This window comes from Pseudoliparis swirei, chromosome 3 (genome assembly GCF_029220125.1).
Source record: "Pseudoliparis swirei isolate HS2019 ecotype Mariana Trench chromosome 3, NWPU_hadal_v1, whole genome shotgun sequence".
Lineage (NCBI taxonomy): Eukaryota > Metazoa > Chordata > Actinopteri > Perciformes > Liparidae > Pseudoliparis > Pseudoliparis swirei.
Genome location: NC_079390.1, coordinates 16,075,291 through 16,096,380, shown reverse-complemented (window position 1 = coordinate 16,096,380; position 21,090 = coordinate 16,075,291). Strand labels below are relative to the sequence as shown.

The following is a 21,090-nucleotide window of genomic DNA, read 5'->3' as shown; positions in this document are numbered from 1 at the left end:
AATGAAATAGCAATGTTATTTTTTGGTAAACAATAGCTAACTAGAACCAGTGTAGTACAACTATGTGTATATGATGCAGCAGCAGGTCTCCAGTAAAGCAGCTCTTAAAATGAAAATCTAATTTTATTTAACAGGCAGAAATAATTAATTTAGGCAGGACTTTGTTTTTAATTTTACTATTTATTCTACGTTATATACTTATTGCATAACTTCACTTATCAGTGATTTCCACACACACAATATGGTGCAATAGAGTGGGCAGGCGAGGGAGTGATGAGCATGATGTAAGCTAGAAACATTCATTACACTTAACTCTATGACTAGAAGTGGCATTTGGATATTGGAATTGGTGTCATGGAAACAAGTTTGTAGACAATAAATAAAGGTTGTTTTGAAGGAAAACTATGGTTTATTGCATTTTGGGTTTTATTTCCATAGCTCCGCTCACAGGTTATCATAGGCTGTTGGTTATGATGACACTGCACTCGATAGGCGGAGCTCTGCAAACACGGTGACATCACCAGGGGCGTAGCAGACCCTGCATGTTCAGTAAGCAACAGGTTTAATCTGACTTCCACCTTGGGAAAGTACCTGTGCTCAAAAAATAACTAATTTGAGTCATATACAGATATGTAATGATGATTGCTGAGAAGACAGTGTGTGTGTGTGTGTGTGCTTTATAACTGGTAACTAGTGTTCACCGTGGTCGTCACTGGACATCACTGAAAGGAAATCAGACAGGACACGAAACACGACACTTCCATGTCTTTCCAATCTTCTGAGTCTGACGGCTACTTACTGTACGACAGATACAGGATATTGCCGTTTTGAGAATTACGTCAAAAACTGGAGTCAAAAAATAAAAAATACATCTCCAAGATTTATTTTAAGGTCATACTCTTTGCTTTGGACAATATTGGTCCAAATTCTCGTGTTTAGCACACACTCTAAGTTTTTAAAGTATACTTTCTGTCACTGTGAACACAATAGTGTCAAAAGCTGACGATAACTTGTTCAGAATTGGGATAAAGTTTATGACATATGACATGGTCATGGATGACCACTAGTGCAGGCAACTGTGTTTAAAGGTCACATTCTTGGTTGACTGTGTGCATATAATCCACATTCGACATGTGGGTTAAGTCAGATACATCTGTGTCTGGAAGGTCCAGCAGCTGGTTTCAATATCTTGACAAAATATTATTTAAAACATTTAAAAGAAATGTCACTCTTCTCAGAAAGTGTACCTACAGTACAGACCTATCAGGCGACGTCTGCTTCCATATGAACGTAAAGAGAATAAATGTTTATGTCATCAATTATTTATTTCCGTTTCATAATGTTCTTAATTTGTATTTTTGCTGTCACTTTTCCTGCTCATCTGTTTAGTTAAATAATGAAAACCACAATAAAACAACAAGGTGAATCAGTTATCTTGCAATAGTAATACATATCTGAAATATCTTTAAAACTGGACTTGTATGCACAAACGTACCGACTTGCCCAATCGTGTAATTTGAGCCGCTTTTGTGAATGAGCTTCCTTTGAGAGTTTCACAGGGAAACCGGCGTCGGTGATGAAGCGCTGGGCAGTTTGCATGTCTCCTTTGACATGTTCACTTCATCTGGGTGAGGCGGGACGAGCCAGGAGGCCCAGGCGCTGAAGACAAATGAACTGTCATCTTTCACAGCGCACACACACACACACACACACACAGAGAAACATATTTCTGCTATTTGCAGAGGAAGTGCAATGTATTGAGCACACTCACTCACTCACACACGCACTCACACAACTTGGGGGTTCAGTGTCTTGCTCAAGGAATCGAACCACGGACGCTCAGTTAGTCGACGACTCGTTCTACCTGCTGAGCCGCAGTCGCTCCGAGTCAGAAGTGTTACATTGGCAACGTTGCTTTCATTTTATTAATTTACTGGGTAACTTTGCCATTTTTCAACCCGGGCCCTCGTCCCAGGTCGTTGTGTCTCAGTGACTTGTGGAGCCAACCGGTTGGTCTCAACTGGTGTTGAGAGAGAGCCGCAGATGGCAGCAGCTCCGTGGGCTGCAATGGGGTCAGCGGGGTCAACTCTTCACCATCAAAAAAAGTAATCGCTTAACCCCGACAGGCTCAGGTCGTTATAAAGTGTCTGACATTACAGAAAGGAAAAATAATGATTAAATTCTTCTTACCTTCCATTTCCATCCTGTTTGCTATACAGCTGTGGGAGAGAGCTGGACCGTACTCTGTGACTCAGAGACCCCACGAGCAAGACGATAAACTCCTTTTACAGGTAAACACCGTGGGCCGAGTAGTTATTTATTATAATCTAAAAACGGTATTTATGGATCTAAATAAGACAGACACTCGAACAAGATCACACCTCATGCGCTCCACGACACTCAATGTTATAGGAAGTCATGAGAGGAAAGGATGCAGATTCACTCAGTAGCCACTTTATTAGGTACACCAGTAATCCAATGCATTGACAGTCATTATATATTTATGTTAAGATACGTTTGCATTATGACATATATTAAAGATTTATTTGAAAGTTGTCCTTTCAGTGAAATGTTCAGCATATTATATATACAACTTCCTGTTAAAATACTAGCTACATTCTCCACATTAGTTTTAGTTTCATTGTATTTGAGATACTGCGACATGTTACTGCGTCACTTCTTGGTTGATCATCAGGATTCTGTAGACCAGGTCGGTCAACAGAAGCTGGTTAGCTAAAAGACACAAGCAACATATTTCTGTGGAAATCTTTATTTTTTGAGAAATCAGCAAACAGCAGCAGCCCCAATGTTCCTTGTTCTCGTGTAACGGTGAAATGGGGTCAGCTGTTCAGATGAGGGGTACAAGATTTATTGCTAACGGAAGGCCATACCACTTCTTTGATCACGGCTTGGTGGTCCCGAATCCGCCTGATGTGTGTGTGAGCCATCACTGACAGCAGATATCACCAGCAAGCTCAAATGGAGGTCAGCTTAGCACACGCAGCTAACCGATACTCAGGAAGGTCGCAGTGTAAGAATCAACTCTAAAACCCAGACACATCGGTATTGTGACACGCAGTCAGACTAAATACCTCAGTGAGTGCTTCAGTCTGCTGGATTTGGTCCTAGTGCTGCTTTAAGACCACCAGGTTCTTCAGCATGTCGAAGGAGTTCCCGTCGGGCTCCAGGGAGACCACGCCCTGCTCCTTGTTGTGCACCTGGAGGAAGCCGTTGGCGTCCAGGCCCACCACCTCGGCCTCCAGTCCGTCCTCGCTCCAGAGATGCACCCGGGTCCCGCTGAGGTCAGAGCACAAGAGAGACACCGTCACACTTCTGCTTCAGGGAAACTACAGACTCCTAAAGACTGAGGCTACTACCCGCTAGGGCCGGGCTTCTCAGGCCAACATAGGAATACTTCAAAATTCACTGGTGGCTTTCCGTATAACCCCAATACAATATAACCCCAAATCTGATGCCATGTTCCGTCCACTACTGACGGACACGTGTGTCTCATGCTTCACTGCCTTGACGCCTCCCTTTCCTGTCCTTTGCAGAAATGTGCAAACTCGGTTGGACAGTCCAGGATTCCTTCACTCCCACAACACAGCACTGAGGGCACCTTTCACATTTGTTTACATTTAGGCAATTCTGAAATTCCAAAAATATGTATATATGTCCGTTTTAAACTTTGTACATCTAACAGACACCGTGAATTTCCCCCCTAAATAAATCCCCTGCATGCGTGGTCAAATCAGAGTCTCTGATTCCAAAAAACGTGAAACCCGCCCTCACCTGTGCAGCCACCTCTTGTAGTAGGTGGGCAGGACGGCGTCGGCGCCCCCCCGCTGGAAGCTGCCGATGAGGGCCTCCAGGCAGCCGGCCGTGCGGGCGATGAGCTGGTCGCAGCGGAGCGGCTGCAGGCTGCCGCTGTGCCCCGCGTTGTGCTGCTGGATCAGGTCGTTGATGCACACCGTCGGGTTGCTGTTGGTCACGTTGAAGCCACAGCCTGGAGCGGTACAACGTGTTCCAGACATGTTGAACAACGCATGACGTAGAGGCTGGATTATTGCGATTGGTGACTAAAATGAACAGGCGCTGAAGAGGAGGTAGCTACCTATGAGCAGGTGAAAGGTGGATCCTATCAGAGTGGAAGTCACCACTACTCCCCCGAGCTTCATCAGGTTACTATAATAGATGTCATTGGGCCACTTCACCCTCAAGTCTATGTCCTGGTGAAGGTTGAAATACGATCAAACGTCATCAATCATCAGAAGAAGACATTTCTTTAGAATACCCAAAACTCCCTCTGTGCTACAACATGACATTCTGCTGCCAGGGACCACTATTTAAATGACGTTTGGATACGATAATCAGAGGCTGTGCAGGCCGGTAACATCTCGACCAGGAAGCCGGTGAAGGGAGGTGTGCCGGTACCTGGTATCCAGGAAGAGTGCGGACGGCCTCCACCACCGCCAGGGCGGCCAGATGCTGCAGGAAGGGGATCCTCTGTCCGAGCTTGGAGCTCAGCTCCACCTGGACCGCCAGAGTGAACATGGCGCAGCCCAGAGGGCTCAGCCAGGCATTCCCGCCCCGACCTGCCGGGAACACAGGAGACAAGCGAGGGGCCGGTAAGTGGAGCGCACTTCTGACAAATAAGATGAATAAAGAACTAAAAAACCTGAACGCATGTGTGATTGTTGCGTGTGACGGTTGGGTCCAGTGTGCCGGAGCACTGACCTCTGCCCTGGCTTTGTCGATCAGCGACCGCCATCAGGCCCACGTCCTTTGGTAGGTGCAGACTCAGCCTGGAGAGGGAGACAAGAAGGACGCGTGCAGAAATGTTCAAACCTACAACGTGTATTAAAGTTCAGACTTCGTAGTAACACAGTCTCACCCGGGACCGTGAGGTTTAGTTGAAGTGGCTTTTCTCAACATGTATTATGATTATTTATTTATACTGTCGTCTCCAGCCGGTTTGGTGCAGAAAAGTTATGCTCACAACGCCGTGGTCCGTATATGACTTCCATAGAGGTGATGGTGAGTTGTACCAGCAGATTCAGGACTATTCATTTAAAACTGGGTTTGTCCTCGTCTAGATCCCGTGGATCGCCTCCGGACGTCCGTTACGCATGTCGACAGAGACTAAATAGCACACGCAACATGCAGAGAGCGTATTAACCAGACAACAGCGCTTTCATTTTAGCATTTTAGCAACGCTTCATCTAAAAATATTTAAGAAACGCTTTCACTTTAAAGCTCAGGGAGTTTCTAAATAACATTAACGATAGTTACAGCCTGAAGTTGCAATCGTATTTCCGCGCTCATCCCACGAGGTTGTAATTATTAGCACAGTGTGTCGGCATTTCATCAATGCTCTTCTGAGAGCTGGGGGCTGCCTTACTACCAGAAAAGCAAAAGGGAAAATGTTTGCACATTCTCTCATCTCCAAATGCAATTAAAGCTGATCCAGCGGCCCGAGAAGAACGGCCCTCGATTGGCCGGCGAACAAAGATTGTGAAGCTGCCAAAGCAAGCGAGCGGGCCTTTCTGCTATTGTGATGCAAAGTCGGTCTTCGGTAAACCAGCTTAAGGAGGAGGGCGCCCCGACTCTGGCCAGATAGAGCTTTGTAACAGACTTCTCTAAGAGCTGTTTATCAAAGGGATGGATGGATGGCTCAATCTAGCTTCTGAGCTCAGGGAATGTTGATGCGACGGGCTCATGACTTTGTGCGGCCGACTGCATGAGCGAGGAGTTTATCAGCCGTTAGTCAAGTTAAGTACGACTGATTATCAAAAGAAGGTTCACGATTCTTCTTGCCTGTTTTATAGAGTCTGCAGGGAAGACTCATTTCTGTAGGCCGAGCAGGAAGATGGCGTCACTCTGGTTTCCTCCACATAAAGCCAATGAGACTTTTCCATAGGAATTTGGATCATTGCAGAGAAAGTTGTAAACAAACGATTATGAAACTAACACCTTTTGTTCATCAAGACAATCTCCACAAATGAACAGAGCTTTTATGATTTTTGAATCTTTGATCGGGACTTGTCCTTTAACTCCCACGTAAAGCAAATCTCAAGGACTGCATTCTTTCATCGACGTAATATTTCAAAAATCAGGCACATCTTGTCTCAAAAAGATGCAGAAAAATTGGTTCACGCGTTCGTTACTTCGAGACTGGATTACTGCAACTCCTTATTATCAGGCTGCTCTAATAAGTCTCTTAGGTCCCTCCAGTTGATCCAGAATGCTGCAGCTCGTATTCTCACTAAAACTAAGAAAAGAGATCACATCACTCCTGCACTAGCTGCTCTGCACTGGCTCCACGTAAAATCAAGAATCACTTTTAAAATTCTTCTCTTAACGTACAAAGCCTTGATTGGTGATGCACCATCATATCTTAAGGAGCTTGTAGTACCATATTGCCCCACTAGAGAGCTGCGCTCACGAAATGCGGGACTACTTGTAGTTCCTAGAGTCTTAACAAGTAGAATGGGAGCCAGAGCCTTTAGTTATCAAGCTCCTCTTTTATGGAACCAGCTTCCACCTTCAGTCCGGGAGGCAGACACAGTCACCTCATTTAAGAGTAGACTGAAGACTTTCCTCTTTGACAGAGCTTATAGTTAGGGCTGAATCAGGTTCACCAGGTCCAGCCCCTTGATATGCTGCTAAAGGCTTATAGCTGCAGGGGGACGTTTTAGGATGCACTGAGCACCTATCTCCTCTTTTTTCTCTCCTTAGGGATGAATTTTCATCTCTCAATCACACGTTACTAACTCTGCTTTCTCCCCGGAGTCCTTTTGACTTCACGTCTCATGGGGTCATCGGACCCTATGAGACGGCATAGATCCTATCTGCTGATGGATCATCGAGGTCTGGGTCGTGGAATTCCTGTTTCCGACTACGCCACTGTCCTGTTGAGACTCCGCCCACTGTTGAGACTCCGCCCACTCCTCTCTACCGCCATCTGCCTGATGGATCGTGGAGGTCTCCATCGTGGAATATGCCTACTATGAACTATTCATACACTCTGTCACATTCATTGAATGTATTTTAACTCTAAATCTGTCCTTCTGTACACATTACATCTATTGCACCTGTCCATCCTGGAGAGGGATCCTCCTCTGTTGCTCTCCTGAAGGTTTCTTCCCTTTCTTTCCCCCTGAAGGGTTATTTGGGAGTTTTTCCTGATCCGATGTGAGGTTTTGGGGCAGGGATGTCTATGTGTACAGATTGTAAAGCACTCCGAGACAAATTTGTAATTTGTGAAATTGGGCTATACAAATAAACTGAATTTAATTGAATTGAAACTGAATTGAATTGAATCGAAATTGAAGCGCGAGTACGATCAGCAGAAGCAAAAAGCTAACGTTAGGCTGTAAAGGAACTGCATCAGGGTCACATGACCTCACGTCACCACACTAAGCTCAAGGAGGACCAGTGTCCGAGTGAGGACGCTCAGTCTGTTAGACTCTTGTTAGCGACCTCCTTTTTAAAGACACGTAAAAGCTTCAGAATTAATCTACTGATGTATTTTATATTGTAGGACAAAACATTAACATATGTTAAGCTTGTGTTAACCACAGACATTATTTTAAGGCATCTAACCAGAAACCTATTTTATATACATCAAAACTTGCAAACTGATTTAGGCAGGCGACAACCTGCAGAGAGAAGCCGACGTTGAAGTGTCTTAAACCAGTATTCTCTCTACTGACCACCAGGGGGCGACTCCTCTGGTTGTATAGAAGTCTATGATACAATGACTCCACTCCTCTCTTGATTTATTCCCTCAGTAAACTTTGTAAACATGAATGTATGGTCTCAATCTCTAGTTTCAAGTCTTCTTCAACACAGCATGATGTTCATTTAGTAAATTATATATATATTTAGAGTCAAACAGACCATAAAGCAGGGTATGCTTTAGGGCGGGTCAACAAGGTGATTGACAGGTTGCTGCCTACTACAGCCGTATACGGCATGTCACATCTCCATATTCCAACTATTGTAACTTCTGTTCATTGGTTGCGAAAGCAACAACATGAGGATGTCGTATGTGTACAGATTGTAAAGTCCTCTGAGGCAAATTTGTAATTCGTGATAATGGGCTATACAAAATAATCTGAATTGAGTTGAACATGAGGACGGCCGTAATCCAAGATGGTGACAGCAAAATTGCCGACAGTCCACAAACCAATGAATGACGTCCACTTCTAATATACGGTCTATGGTTGTAGGACTCATTTGTGCATCACTCCATGACAGTAATCAGCTGCCCAATGCCGCTTCTTATGGCCTCAGATTGGAAGACATGATCGAGTCTCCATTCTGTTGCAAAAATGTACAGAATATTAACACTTTTTTTTTTTTTAAGAATGATCTGAAGGTAATGGACCTTATCCATATAACTTAGCCTTTTTATGACTCAGCTGTTCCTATTCTTCCTGCAGCTCAACAAAGGAAATCAAAGAGGAGATTTGTTAAAGGACCTTGACTTTGGAGGACACAAGACGTGATGGACTCAGGCTGCTGAGGCCCATCAGGAAAGGCTCTGATGGATGACAGCAAGAGTCAATCGGAGTCAATCTTCACACGGACACCCGGCTATTGTTCGACACGTCGACGCAGCCTCTGAGTTCACCTGTGCAGCGGTTATTTACTGATAACGCTACTTGCAAATCCTTTAATCTATGCAAATATGTCCGCCGGTATGCGCATAGCTCGGGGGCGAATGAAAATATGTGGGGGGGTGGGTTCTGAAAAAGCTCACCGCTTCAGGAATTCGTTGACTTAGCTGAAGCTGATCACACTGGACATTTTGTGTGGCACTTCTGCAGCCAAGTAACTGCCAACATGTGCTCACTAATGAAAGACAAAAAAAAAAAACTTGCTCCGTGCTGTCAGAAACCCATTGTCTTTAGCCTCAGACGGGATCCTGAAAATGGAATAATAATAACAATAACAGCTCATTATGCTGAAAACTGGGAAAGACAAGTCAGAAATATATATACAGTATTTTTCTTTCTTATGCAATTGAATTATGTTTGAGTACAAATCCTTAGACTGGCACATGAAACATTTCCATCTGAACCGATGGAACACACACCACTGGGAGGAGGGGTGGTGCTCGGTCCGGCGAGATACTAATGTATGCCGCGTTAGCTGGAGCATGACCCTGCCGAGGGTGAGGCTGGTTAGGAGGTGCTTAGTCCCTGCTGAGGCTGTAACTGGGGGGATGCTGCTGTTTGGCAGGACCACCGGAGAATCGGCCCAGTCCGTGACTGAGGGGTCTCTGCCGACAATCAGCCCCATGTGGAGAACTGGACCGGGGGCCCAGCTGGCTCTCAGGAGTCCCGGAGCTTCAGAAAATTAGCTCTATATAAGAGGAGCCGGACCTAACGAGAAAAGTGAGTCCACCGCTGACAGTCTCTCCTGATATCGCCGTGGTGTCTGAGCCGGAGGGCGCGGGGGGGGGGGGGGGGCTGGGTCTACATTTTGGTACGCACCCCATTCAAATTGGGAGGACCTGGACTGTAAAAGTGGACACATTGCTACACTGCAAAACACAAAGAGGCTTGGCCCTGATTCATTTTATTCCTGTCGGATCCCGTCACGAGAAACATCATCACAAGTTCACAACCACCCTCATGTTCACAATGTTGACGTGATAACTTTATGGATCGAGCATTGGACTTCCCTCGTGTGCAATATGATCCAATAACCATCGGTCCTGACTGACTTCAGGACCGATGGTTAGATATACACTACCGTTCAAAAGTTTGGGATCACCCAGACAATTTCGTGTTTTCCATGAAAACTCACACTTTTATTTATCAAATGAGTTGCAAAATGTATAGAAAATATAGTCAAGACATTGACAAGGTTAGAAATAATGATTTGTATTTGACGTATTAATTTTTTTCTTCAAACTTTGCTTTCGTCAAAGAATGCTCCTTTTGCAGCAATTACAGCATTGCAGACCTTTGGCATTCTAGCTGTTAATTTGTTGAGGTAATCTGTTGAAATTTCACCCCACGCTTCCTGAAGCACCTGCCACAAATTGGATTGGCTTGATGGGCTCTTCTTGCGGACCATACGGTCAAGCTGCTCCCACAACAGCTCAATGGGGTTGAGATCTGGTGACTGTGCTGGCCACTCCATTACAGACAGCAGACCAGCTGCCTGCTTTTTCCTGAATAGTTCTTGCACAATTTGGAGGTGTGCTTTGGGTCATTGAGAGTTATCGAACCCACAAATGTGATGCTCCAGATAATCAACTAGCTCAAAGGAAGGCCAGTTTTATAGCTTCTCTCATCAGCAAAACAGTTTTCAGCTGTGCTAACATAATTGCACAAGAGTTTTCAAGGGTTTTCTAATCATCCATTAGTCTTCTAAGGCGATTAGCAAACACAATGTACCATTAGAACACTGGAGTGATAGTTGCTGGAAATGGGCCTCTATACACCTATGGAGATATTTCATTAGAAACCAGACGTTTCCACCTAGAATAGTCATTTACCACATTAACAATGTATAGAGTGTATTTCTGATTGATTTAATGTTATCTTCATTGAAAAAAACAATGCTTTTCTTTGAAAAATAAGGACATTTCTAAGTGATCCCAAACTTTTGAACGGTAGTGTATATATAAGATGTATATATACATTTCTCTGGACTCCCATCCACCAGAGAGGCTTTCTTTGTGTCATGACAGATGTTCGCACATGTAACACAGTAAGCAGGCAGCCAGTCACACCTTTGTGTTCCCCCCAAATAAAAGTACAGACAGACGAATTGTATAGCCGAATGTCGTCTTTCAACCGCTGGCTGTCGAGGTGGTGCCCAGCGAATAATGTGGGCTACGTAGACAACTGGAAGACTTTCTGGGGAAAACCTGATCTGATGAGGAGGCGGCATCCATCCCACGTTGGACGGGCGCGTCTCATTTCTGCGAATATGACCAAGTTGATCACCGGACTTAATCTATGACAACCCAGGGTTCAGATCAGGAACCGGGAGCAGAGTTGTAGTTTAACACCCTTCTCTGCTCTTCCATTCGAGCAGTTACCCACCCTTGACTTTAGAGTAGAGACTGTGTCTGTCCCACGGCCACTTCAATTAAATAAATCAAAAGTAAGCAGAAGAGGAGTCGTACACAATAACCTTATACAAGTTAACACAATAATTTCAGCAGTGCAACAAAATAGGTCTATTAAATGTGGTCTCCTAAATATTCGATCTCTGTCATCTAAAGCTGTGTTACTGAATGATTTAATATCAGATAATCACATTGATTTATGTTGCCTAACTGAAACCTGGCTGAGCCATGAAGAATATGTCTGCCTGAATGAATCGACTCCTCCAAGTCATATTAATACTCACATTCCTCGAGGCACCGGTCGAGGAGGTGGAGTAGCAACCATCTTTGAATCGAGCCTATTAATTAATCCTCAACCAAAATTACACTACACCTCATTTGAAAGCCTTGTTCTTAGTCTTTCACATCCAACCTGGAAAACACTACAGCCAATTCGATTTGTGATTCTGTACGGGCCACCAGGTCCATATTCAGAGTTTATATCTGAATTCTCAGAATTTATATCAAGTTTGGTTCTTAAAACCGATAAAGTTATTATTGTTGGAGATTTTAATATCCATGTGGATGTTGATAATGATTGCCTTAGTGCTGCATTCATCTCCTTGTTGGACTCGATTGGCTTCTGTCAGAGTACAGAAACCCACTCACAGCTTTGGCCACGCTTGATCTTGTTCTTACTTATGGCGTTGACATTGAGCATTTGAACGTCTTCCCACAGAATCCTCTTCTGACAGACCACAACCACATAACTTTTGAATTTATACTACGGTGTACTCCGTTAGTCAAAGTTTCTACACTAGATGTCTAACTGATAGTGCTGTAGCTAAATTTAAAGCGATTCCTTCTGTATTTGATTCGATACCACGTCTCAATATAACAGAGGACTCCTGGTCTAACTTTAGTCCGTCCCAGATTGATCATCTTGTTGACAGTGCCATAGGCTCTCTGAGAATGACACTGGACTCGATAGCCCCTCTGAAGAAGAAGACAGTGAGGAAGAGGAGGTTTGCTCCTGGTATAACCCTCAGACCCGCAAACTGAAGCAAGCGTCACGAGCTTGAGCATATGGCGTTCAACTAATCTCGAAGAATCCCGCTTAGTTTGGCGAGATAGTCTTAAAACATATAAGAAGGCCCTCCGTAATGCCAGAGCAGCCTATTACTCATCAATAATAGAAAACAATAAAAACGACCCCAGGTTTCTCTTCAGCACTGTAGCCAGGCTGACAGAGAGTCACAGCTCTGTGGGCCGAGCATTCCTATAAACCTTAGTGGTAATGACTTTATGAACTTCTTTAATGAAAAGATTTTAACTATTAGGGACAAGATTAATAATCTCTTGCCCATAACCAGTGCCAATCTGTTCTCAAGTGGAATGGCCTTGGAAACCGCTGTATGCCCTGGTGTATATTTGGAGGATTTTCTCCTATCAACCGTGACCAATTATTTTCAACGGTTTCTACTTGAACACGTCTACCTGTCTCTTGGACCCCATCCCGGCGAGGCTGCTTAAAGGCGTTTTGCCTTTAATTGGCGGCTCTCTATTAGATATTATCAATGTGTCTCTGCTAACAGGCCACGTACCACACTCCTTCAAGGTGGCTGTTATTAAACCTCTCCTGAAGAAGCCCACTCTGGATCCAGAGGTATTGGCTAACTACAGACCGATCTCTAACCTCCCTTCCTCTCCAAGATCCTTGAGAAAGTGGTGCAAATCAGTTGTGCGACTTTCTACATCATAATAGTTTATTTGAGAAATTTCAATCAGGATTTAGAAAACACCACAGCACCGAGACGGCACTGGTGAAAATTACAAATGACCTCTTAATGGCAGCAGATAAAGGACTCCTCTCTGTCCTGGTCTTGTTAGACCTTAGTGCTGCATTCGACACCATTGACCATGACATCCTGTTACAGAGACTGGAGCAGTCGATTGGCATTTCAGGCACGGCACTAATTTGGTTTAAATCCTATTTATCAGATCGATCTCAGTTTGTATTTGTAGCGATGGCGCCTCGATAACCACCAACGTTAATCACGGAGTTCCACAAGGTTCTGTGCTTGGACCAATTTTATTTACCTTATACATGCTTCCTTTGGGCAATATTATCAGGAAACACTCCATAAACTTTCATTGTTATGCAGATGACACTCAACTATATTTATCGATATTGACGAGCGAGAGCAACCAACTCTGTAAAATTCAAGCATGTCTTAAAGACATAAAAACATGGATGACCTGCAACTTCTTGATGTTAAACTCAGACAAAACCGAAGTAATTTTAATCGGCCCTGAGCACCTCAGAGATCAATTATCTGGTGATGTGGATTCTGTGAGCGGCATTGCCCTGGCATCCAACACCACTGTAAAGAATCTTGGCGTTATCTTTGATCGGGACTTGTCCTTTAACTCCCACGTAAAGCAAATCTCAAGGACTGCATTCTTTCATCTCGTAATATTTCAAAATCAGGCACATCTTGTCTCAAAAGATGCAGAAAAATTGGTTCAGCGTTCGTTACTTGAGACTGGATTACTGCAACTCCTTATTAGCAGGCTGCTCTAATAAATCTCTTAGGTCCCTCAGTTGATCCAGAATGCTGCAGCTCGTGTTCTCACTAAAACTAAGAAAGAGATCACATCACTCCTGCACTAGCTGCTCTGCACTGGCTCCCAGTAAAATCAAGAATCACTTTTAAAATTCTTCTCTTAACCTACAAAGCCTTGATTGGTGATGCTCCATCATATCTTAAGGAGCTTGTCGTACCATATTGCCCCACTAGAGAGCTCGCTCACTAAATGCGGGACTACTTGTAGTTCCTAGAGTCTTAAAAAGTAGAATGGGAGCCAGAGCCTTTAGTTATCAAGCTCCTCTTTTATGGAACCAGCTTCCAATTTCAGTCCGGGAGGCAGACACAGTCACCTCGTTTAAAAGTAGACTTAAGACCTTCCTCTTTGACAGAGCTTATAGTTAGGGCTGAATCAGGTTTGCCCTGGTCCAGCCCCTTGATATGCTGCTATAGGCTTATAGCTGCGGGGGACGTTTAGGATGCACTGAGTACCTATCTCCTCTTTTTCTCTCCTTAAGGATGAATTTTCATCTCTCAATCACGTTACTAACTCTGCTTTCTCCCGGAAGTCCTTTTGACTTTCGTCTCATGGGGTCATCGGACCCTATGCTGCAGCCAAGTAACTGCCAACATGTGCTCACTAATGAAAGACAAAAAAAAAAACCCATTGTCTTTGAAACATTTCCATCTGAACCGATGGAACACACGTGGCGAGATACTAATGGGCCGCGTTAGCTGGTGCATGACCCTGCCGGGCGTGAGGCTGGTTAGGAGGTGCTTAGACCCTGCTGAGGCTGTAACTGGGGGGATGCTGCTGTTTGGCAGGACCACCGGAGAATCGGCCCAGTCCGTGACTGAGGGGTCTCTGCCGACAATCAGCCCCATGTGGAGAACTGGACCGGGGGCCCAGCTGGCTCTCAGGAGTCCCGGAGCTTCAGAAAATTAGCTCTGACAGTCTCTCCTGATATCGCCGTGGTGTCTTGATTCATTTTATTCCTGTCGGATCCCATCATCACAAGTTCACAACCACCCTCATGTTCACAATGTTGACGTGATAACTTTATGGATCGAGCATTGGACTTCCCTCGTGTGCAATATGATCCAATAACCATCGGTCCTGACTGACTTCAGGACCGATGGTTTTTTATTTATCAAATGAGTTGCAAAATGTATAGAAAATATAGTCAAGACATTGACAAGGTTAGAAATAATGATTTGTATTTGACATTAATTTTTTTCTTCAAACTTTGCTTTCGTCAAAGAATGCTCCTTTTGCAGCAATTACAGCATTGCAGACCTTTGGCATTCTAGCTGTTAATTTGTTGAGGTAATCTGTTGAAATTTCACCCCACGCTTCCTGAAGCACCTGCCACAAATTGGATTGGCTTGATGGGCTCTTACAGCTCAATGGGGTTGAGATCTGGTGACTGTGCTGGCCACTCCATTACAGACAGCAGACCAGCTGCCTGCTTTTTCCTGAATAGTTCTTGCACAATTTGGAGGTGTGCTTTGGGTCATTGAGAGTTATCGAACCCACAAATGTGATGCTCCAGATAATCAACTAGCTCAAAGGAAGGCCAGTTTTATAGCTTCTCTCATCAGCAAAACAGTTTTCAGCTGTGCTAACATAATTGCACAAGGGTTTTCAAGGGTTTTCTAATCATCCATTAGTCTTCTAAGGCGATTAGCAAACACAATGTACCATTAGAACACTGGAGTGATAGTTGCTGGAAATGGGCCTCTATACACCTATGGAGATATTTCATTAGAAACCAGACGTTTCCACCTAGAATAGTCATTTACCACATTAACAATGTATAGAGTGTATTTCTGATTGATTTAATGTTATCTTCATTGAAAAAAACAATGCTTTTCTTTGAAAAATAAGGACATTTCTAAGTGATCCCAAACTTTTGAACGGTAGTGTATATATAAGATGTATATATACATTTCTCTGGACTCCCATCCACCAGAGAGGCTTTCTTTGTGTCATGACAGATGTTCGCACATGTAACACAGTAAGCAGGCAGCCAGTCACACCTTTGTGTTCCCCCCAAATAAAAGTAGCATGGATAAGCAGTTTTGTTTTCAAACACAGATAGACTCCCTCCTATTGATTGTTTTCTGGTGTGTCACGTTCAACAGTAGAAAGAAGCCGGTGAAAATATTACGAAAGTTATTATTAATTTTTTTATCCTTTACTGATTCAGTTTCTCTTTAAAAAAGAAAAACCAGAGCTGGAGATTGTTGGAACGGCGGAAAAATGAACAAAGACGGTCTTGATGAGTCTCACTTCGGTTTAGTGTGAATGAAGCATGTTTTGAATGATCAGCGAGGGAACGTTTTCTGACTGGAGCCCAGTGGCTTCAAGGAGCGCAAATTAATTGCGTGTTTCGCACCGTGATAAATAATGATAATTGTCCAATTAGGACCCCTGCAGAGGCGTTAGGCCGGAGAGTGAATGCCGATTGTAACCTTTCCCACTGGAGACAAAAGCCAGATGTTAGCGGGCTTTTTTTGTCCGGTGGGAAAGAGGCTGAAGGCAAACTCCAATGGAGGAGAAACAAAGCACAACTGTAAATTTATGACCCAAAATATCCACTAAAATCATTTGACAGACCCACGCCCTGTTTCCGCTTTGACCAACTGTACATATCTCATTTCCAAACGTGTCGTCTTAATGGTTTTGAATCAAGACCGTGTGGAAAATAAGATGGAAGCCAACTGTTATAATTATCGTGAGCACATTTTTTTGTGTAGTAGCATTGGTAGATTACTAGTTTTAAAAGACTAGTCGTATGTGTGTTATATTACTGCTCTTAAAGGTTTCCGCTCAGACTTTTAGGACAACCTCCAGGGCGGCTGGTCAGAGGACCAAATCCCCAACCCTCTACGTTGAAAAGGGCCTCAAACGGAGATGAAAATCCCCGACCAACATGTCCATCCTGACATGCAAAGAAGCAGAAATTCATCTCTGGAACTCAATTATAAGATCAGTGACGAATCTTGTGTCTTAACACCTTAATGCTCTTACTCACTCAATGGGCGGTTGTCAATAGAGGAGGAGGAGGAGGAGGGGTGCTGTGGGTTCCAGCGTACTCCAGCTCTAGGCTGGAACGCCGGGGGCAATTGCATTCCTCTGGAAAGTTAGTCTCATTTTGAAAGCACCTCCACTGAGTGTTACAGAGGCCACCGCGAGCTCTTAGGAAAGCCTAAAATGTATTACACAAATTCTCCCTCATGTCCATAAAGGGGATGCAAAGTGGCAAAAAGGAAAAGACTGCAGGGAGTGAACATGAATAAACCAGTCCAGACCATGTCGTGCTGGAGGTATGGCACCAGGTTCGTTGTCCATCTCACCCACAGAGCCTCGTCAGGAGACTCAGAGGAGACATCCTTTACCCAATGTTCAGTCACTCCGAACACAGAGAATAGTTGCTTTAATATTACACAAGACAAAAAGTGAGCGGGCGAGAGAGGAGATATTCTAATTCTTTATATCTTTTAAGACCCAAACTAAAAATCAGTCCCACTACCCAGAATCGTCACTCTTAAACTATTAAAAAAGACCCCGATGTGCCACGTGGCCGCAAAGAAGACAAGTTCCTTTATTGGCCGAGTGCCACAGGTCAGAAGCACTGGGAAAAGGCACGTTGTTGGTTTTAGTCCGTTTCTGGGAAACACCAGAATTATTTTAAGAAGAACGACATGAAGACAAACTCTGGTGCTGTACTGCTTATACTCAAGGATCCAGGATGGGTTGTACACAGGGGATTTTCTCATTAGGGAGTTGCCTTTTTCAGGAACGCTGCAAATGAACCCCGCTCGAAGCAGATCGAGATGAGGCCTCTCCGGGTCTGGAGCAAACCACCTTTAAAATGACAGCCCGATAAGTATATACATCTAAAACTAGAGCATTTGAAAACATAGGCTGTGCCACACGAAGGAAGCACCACCCTTCACACGTGGATCCTTTTCCAAACAGCTTACAGCCCGTTAGTCCTTTTGAGGCTGTGATATTAGGGCCGGGGGTTTGATAGCATTAATGTTAATTAGGGACCTGCTGCCAGCTGTGTTTGTTATTTATGTGGCAAAAGAGCTGCTACCTGAACAATCCTATCAGCTAAACAGAAGAGGAGTTAATGCCTGAACCTACAGTCCCATTTTCTATCCATTAAATAAAAAATCAATCAAATTGGGAGATTCCCAAAGATGTCCATCTCGATTCAAAGTTTAAGGTTAAGCATATATATATATATATATATATTAGGGCTGGGCACGTTAACGCGTTAATCTTGCGTTAACGCATCAATTAATTAACGCCGACAATTATTTTATCGCGCATTAACGCAGGTTTTATTATTTATTTTATTATTGTAAAAGTGTGTTGCTCACAGGCTTTTATTTTGTAAAAGTCTGCTACTGATTGCTGCGGAACCGGAAAAAAAAGTCATTAGCGGTTTAACAAACATGGAGAATTTCAACAAATGACGGCAGGTATGAGACGCCCTCAAGACACACATCACACGGAGAATACACAAGTTGTATGAAAAGGAGAGGACTGCAAAAGCGACAGCTTTACAACGTGCACCCGCTGTTGCTCTCACTGGGGACTACTGGACATCGGGTGACCAGACGTCCGGTTTTCCCCGGACATGTCCTGCTTTTGAGACCTAAAAAATGCGTCCGGCAGGGATTCCAAAAACGTCCGGGATTTTGCTTCGTCGGATATTTGTGTTTCTCTGGGTTTTCATAAACTAGTATTTACCCCTTACAAGTTTTGGAAATGGTATCTCCCTTAGGTTCCACCTTCTTGCGTGAGCTGACAGAATAGAGAACAGTCATTGGTCGACCGATCTCAGGGTTGCCAGATACACGATAATTATCCTCCAAATACAACCATTTTGAGCCTTTGGTACGATACTTCACCATTTTCAATCTGGCAACACTGAGCACCTTGCCGCCTCCACTAGTTCATTGTTATTTGTGCGGCATGCTATACACTACTACCAGCGCCGCCGCTCCCATAGCGCACTACGCGCTGTGCGTAGGACACCAAGTCCTGAGGGGGCTCCACAAAATAGGCAACTATAAAAATCCTCAGTTATAATAATTATAATGCCGATATTATTTCAGTCTAGAAATATTAGGCACCTTTTAGGCATGTATATCACAAAACAGGCAGAACAAGAGAGATGTTTAAAGACAAAAACTTCACACAGAGCTGTGTTTCAAAGAGGCTCCTACATATAGTGCCAGTGAGATATTTAATATCGTGGATGATAAATTGTTTCTTCAGTGAAACATCCAGATTAGTGAAAAAAAATATATATATTTGAGACCCCATTGGTCCTGTCATCTTTAACACTGAACAGCAGCAGAACCAGTGGCCTTGGTAACTGACTGACATTCAAATATGTCATGTTAACCCTCTGGAGTCTGGGCTCATTTTCTCCATTCTACAAAAAAATGTAAATTCACCTTTTAAAGGCTTTTGCATGTGACACATGCCCACGTGTTATACATCAAACATTCCAGAACAATCTCAGCTCTCTATATAATGAGGCTCAATTGTCCTCGCGCCGTGTTCTCTGGTTCTCTGACTGACAGGCAGCTAATGAGCCTAACCTGTGTGGTGGGGAGGTCCTTTGTGATTTACTGAGTGTTCATTGGTTGTTTTTTTTCGCAAAATTTTGACAGACAAACCGATTGCCAAATCATGGTGAAGGTTTCGTGTGACGAGTTCTTTCCGCGCCACGTCGTCGTCGCCCCCCCCCCCCCAGTCTCTGTGAATCGGAGCAGCAGAGCGCAGGAGGAAACCCTCCTGATTCATCCAGGAGTTTAAACTGATTTCTGCTCTGTATTTTCGCGGATAAATAATTGTTTTAAAAACGGAAACACTCAGGGGAGTGAAAAAAGTTCAAGCACACCAGAAGTAAACAAAGTTGCGTTAAAATATTTTAGTGCGTTAATCGCGGCCAAATTAATGGCATAGATTAACGCGTTAACGCTGACAGCCCTAATATATATATATATATACTTATATGTTCATCCTCCTGAGCAATGGCGGCTGGTGACATTTTGGGGGGGGGGGGGGGGGGGCGCAGTTTAAATAGCACTCAACAATGAGAAGAAAAGAGGTTTTGAGTAGAATATTGTAAAAAACAAAGCTTTATTTAAAGAACACAGCGTGCTCAACACTGTCCAATAACAACTATCAACACACTGTAACTTTGGGCATGAGAGGTTCAGAGCAGCTTTAAGAAACATTGGGTTGGGTTTCAGAGGTTTGCAAAATAAAAGAGTTTCACCCTCACATGAAAGAGGTTCAGAGCAGAATAGTGTCAGAAAGAGATCACATGTTACATTGGGTGTTTGACAGAGTAGACTCACTACTGTAAAGAAAAGTAGCCTCCTCTCTTTAAGGTGGTCAAACTTCTCCATAACTCTCTGGTTAAAGTCAATCATGTCTGTAAACCAGCCTGTTTCCATTATTCTTGAGGGAATGTGTCTGTTTTTCAGAACTTCTTTGTTGTGTTTTCGATGCCAGTTCGGTCTCCTTCTGCTGCTCTGCTCTGCAAACAGGGTTAGCTTCAGGCTGTTAGCGAGTTAGCTCCATGCTCTTAGCTAGATAACTGCGGCAAGATTCGTGCTTGACACTTGTCTGCAGCTCTTTAGATCCCTCACCCCGTTGTAGTCCAGAGAGTTTCAGTCCCAGGACTTTGGAACAACAGACAGGAGAAACTAAACAGCGCATTACTCACTGAGCTCCAGCTGACAGCTCCGTTAGCAACCTGCTTCCCGTAGCTCCGTGGAGCTCTCTGGCTGAGGGAAGATACTGGTCTCTGATCTGCCGAATAGTCCAGTCACGTGAAATAATAAAACGATGTCATTGGCCAATGAGCGCACATTTTTGTGCCCCAAGATTCACGTTTCATCCGCCAATGAGAAGCCGTCCTTGCCGAAACGACTGAAATGTTTTCTCGCTCCCGTACACACACATTGGGCCGGTGTCCCGAAAAAGGGGAGGGGCTTCTCTCCGTGATAATGAGTGGCGATATATTATATTTTTTCACATTAACTTAAGTGGTTGTTGACAGGCTGACGGTCTCCCACACACATTTAGCGCGTCAACATGGTATATTTACTCTTTAAATGATTTGGCATATAATGTTTTTTGACAGGATTTTTTTTTCTTTTTTTTCATCTCAAAATTGTAAGAGGGGCGGCGCCCTAGCGCCCCCTATGGACGCACCGCCACTGCTCCTGAGAAACAGACCATTTATTTGTGTCCTCTGTGGTGGACATTTTGGTTTTGCATCTCTTCTTTGACTAATTTGAGTTCTCCTATCAAGTCCTGTTGTACTCTCAAGAGGACATCCTGAACATACATATATATATATTAGGGCTGTCAATCGATTAAAAAAA

The 21,090-nt window shown here is 43.9% G+C and overlaps 1 protein-coding gene across 2 annotated transcripts in view; it reads right to left on the bottom strand.

Annotated features, from left to right (window-relative positions):
- Positions 1-2,434: 2,434 nt before the first annotated feature.
- hlcs (holocarboxylase synthetase (biotin-(proprionyl-CoA-carboxylase (ATP-hydrolysing)) ligase)) overlaps positions 2,435-21,090 on the bottom strand; it is a 40,724-nt gene continuing 22,068 nt past the window's right edge. For both annotated transcript variants that reach the window (XM_056442590.1, XM_056442599.1), the window contains 5 exons: positions 4,738-4,805; positions 4,435-4,595; positions 4,115-4,229; positions 3,793-4,006; positions 2,435-3,297 (listed from right to left, as the gene is read on the bottom strand). In XM_056442590.1, the coding sequence (XP_056298565.1) occupies positions 3,126-3,297; positions 3,793-4,006; positions 4,115-4,229; positions 4,435-4,595; positions 4,738-4,805 (730 nt within the window). In that variant the 3' untranslated portion in view covers positions 2,435-3,125. The remainder of the gene's footprint in view (positions 3,298-3,792; positions 4,007-4,114; positions 4,230-4,434; positions 4,596-4,737; positions 4,806-21,090) is intronic.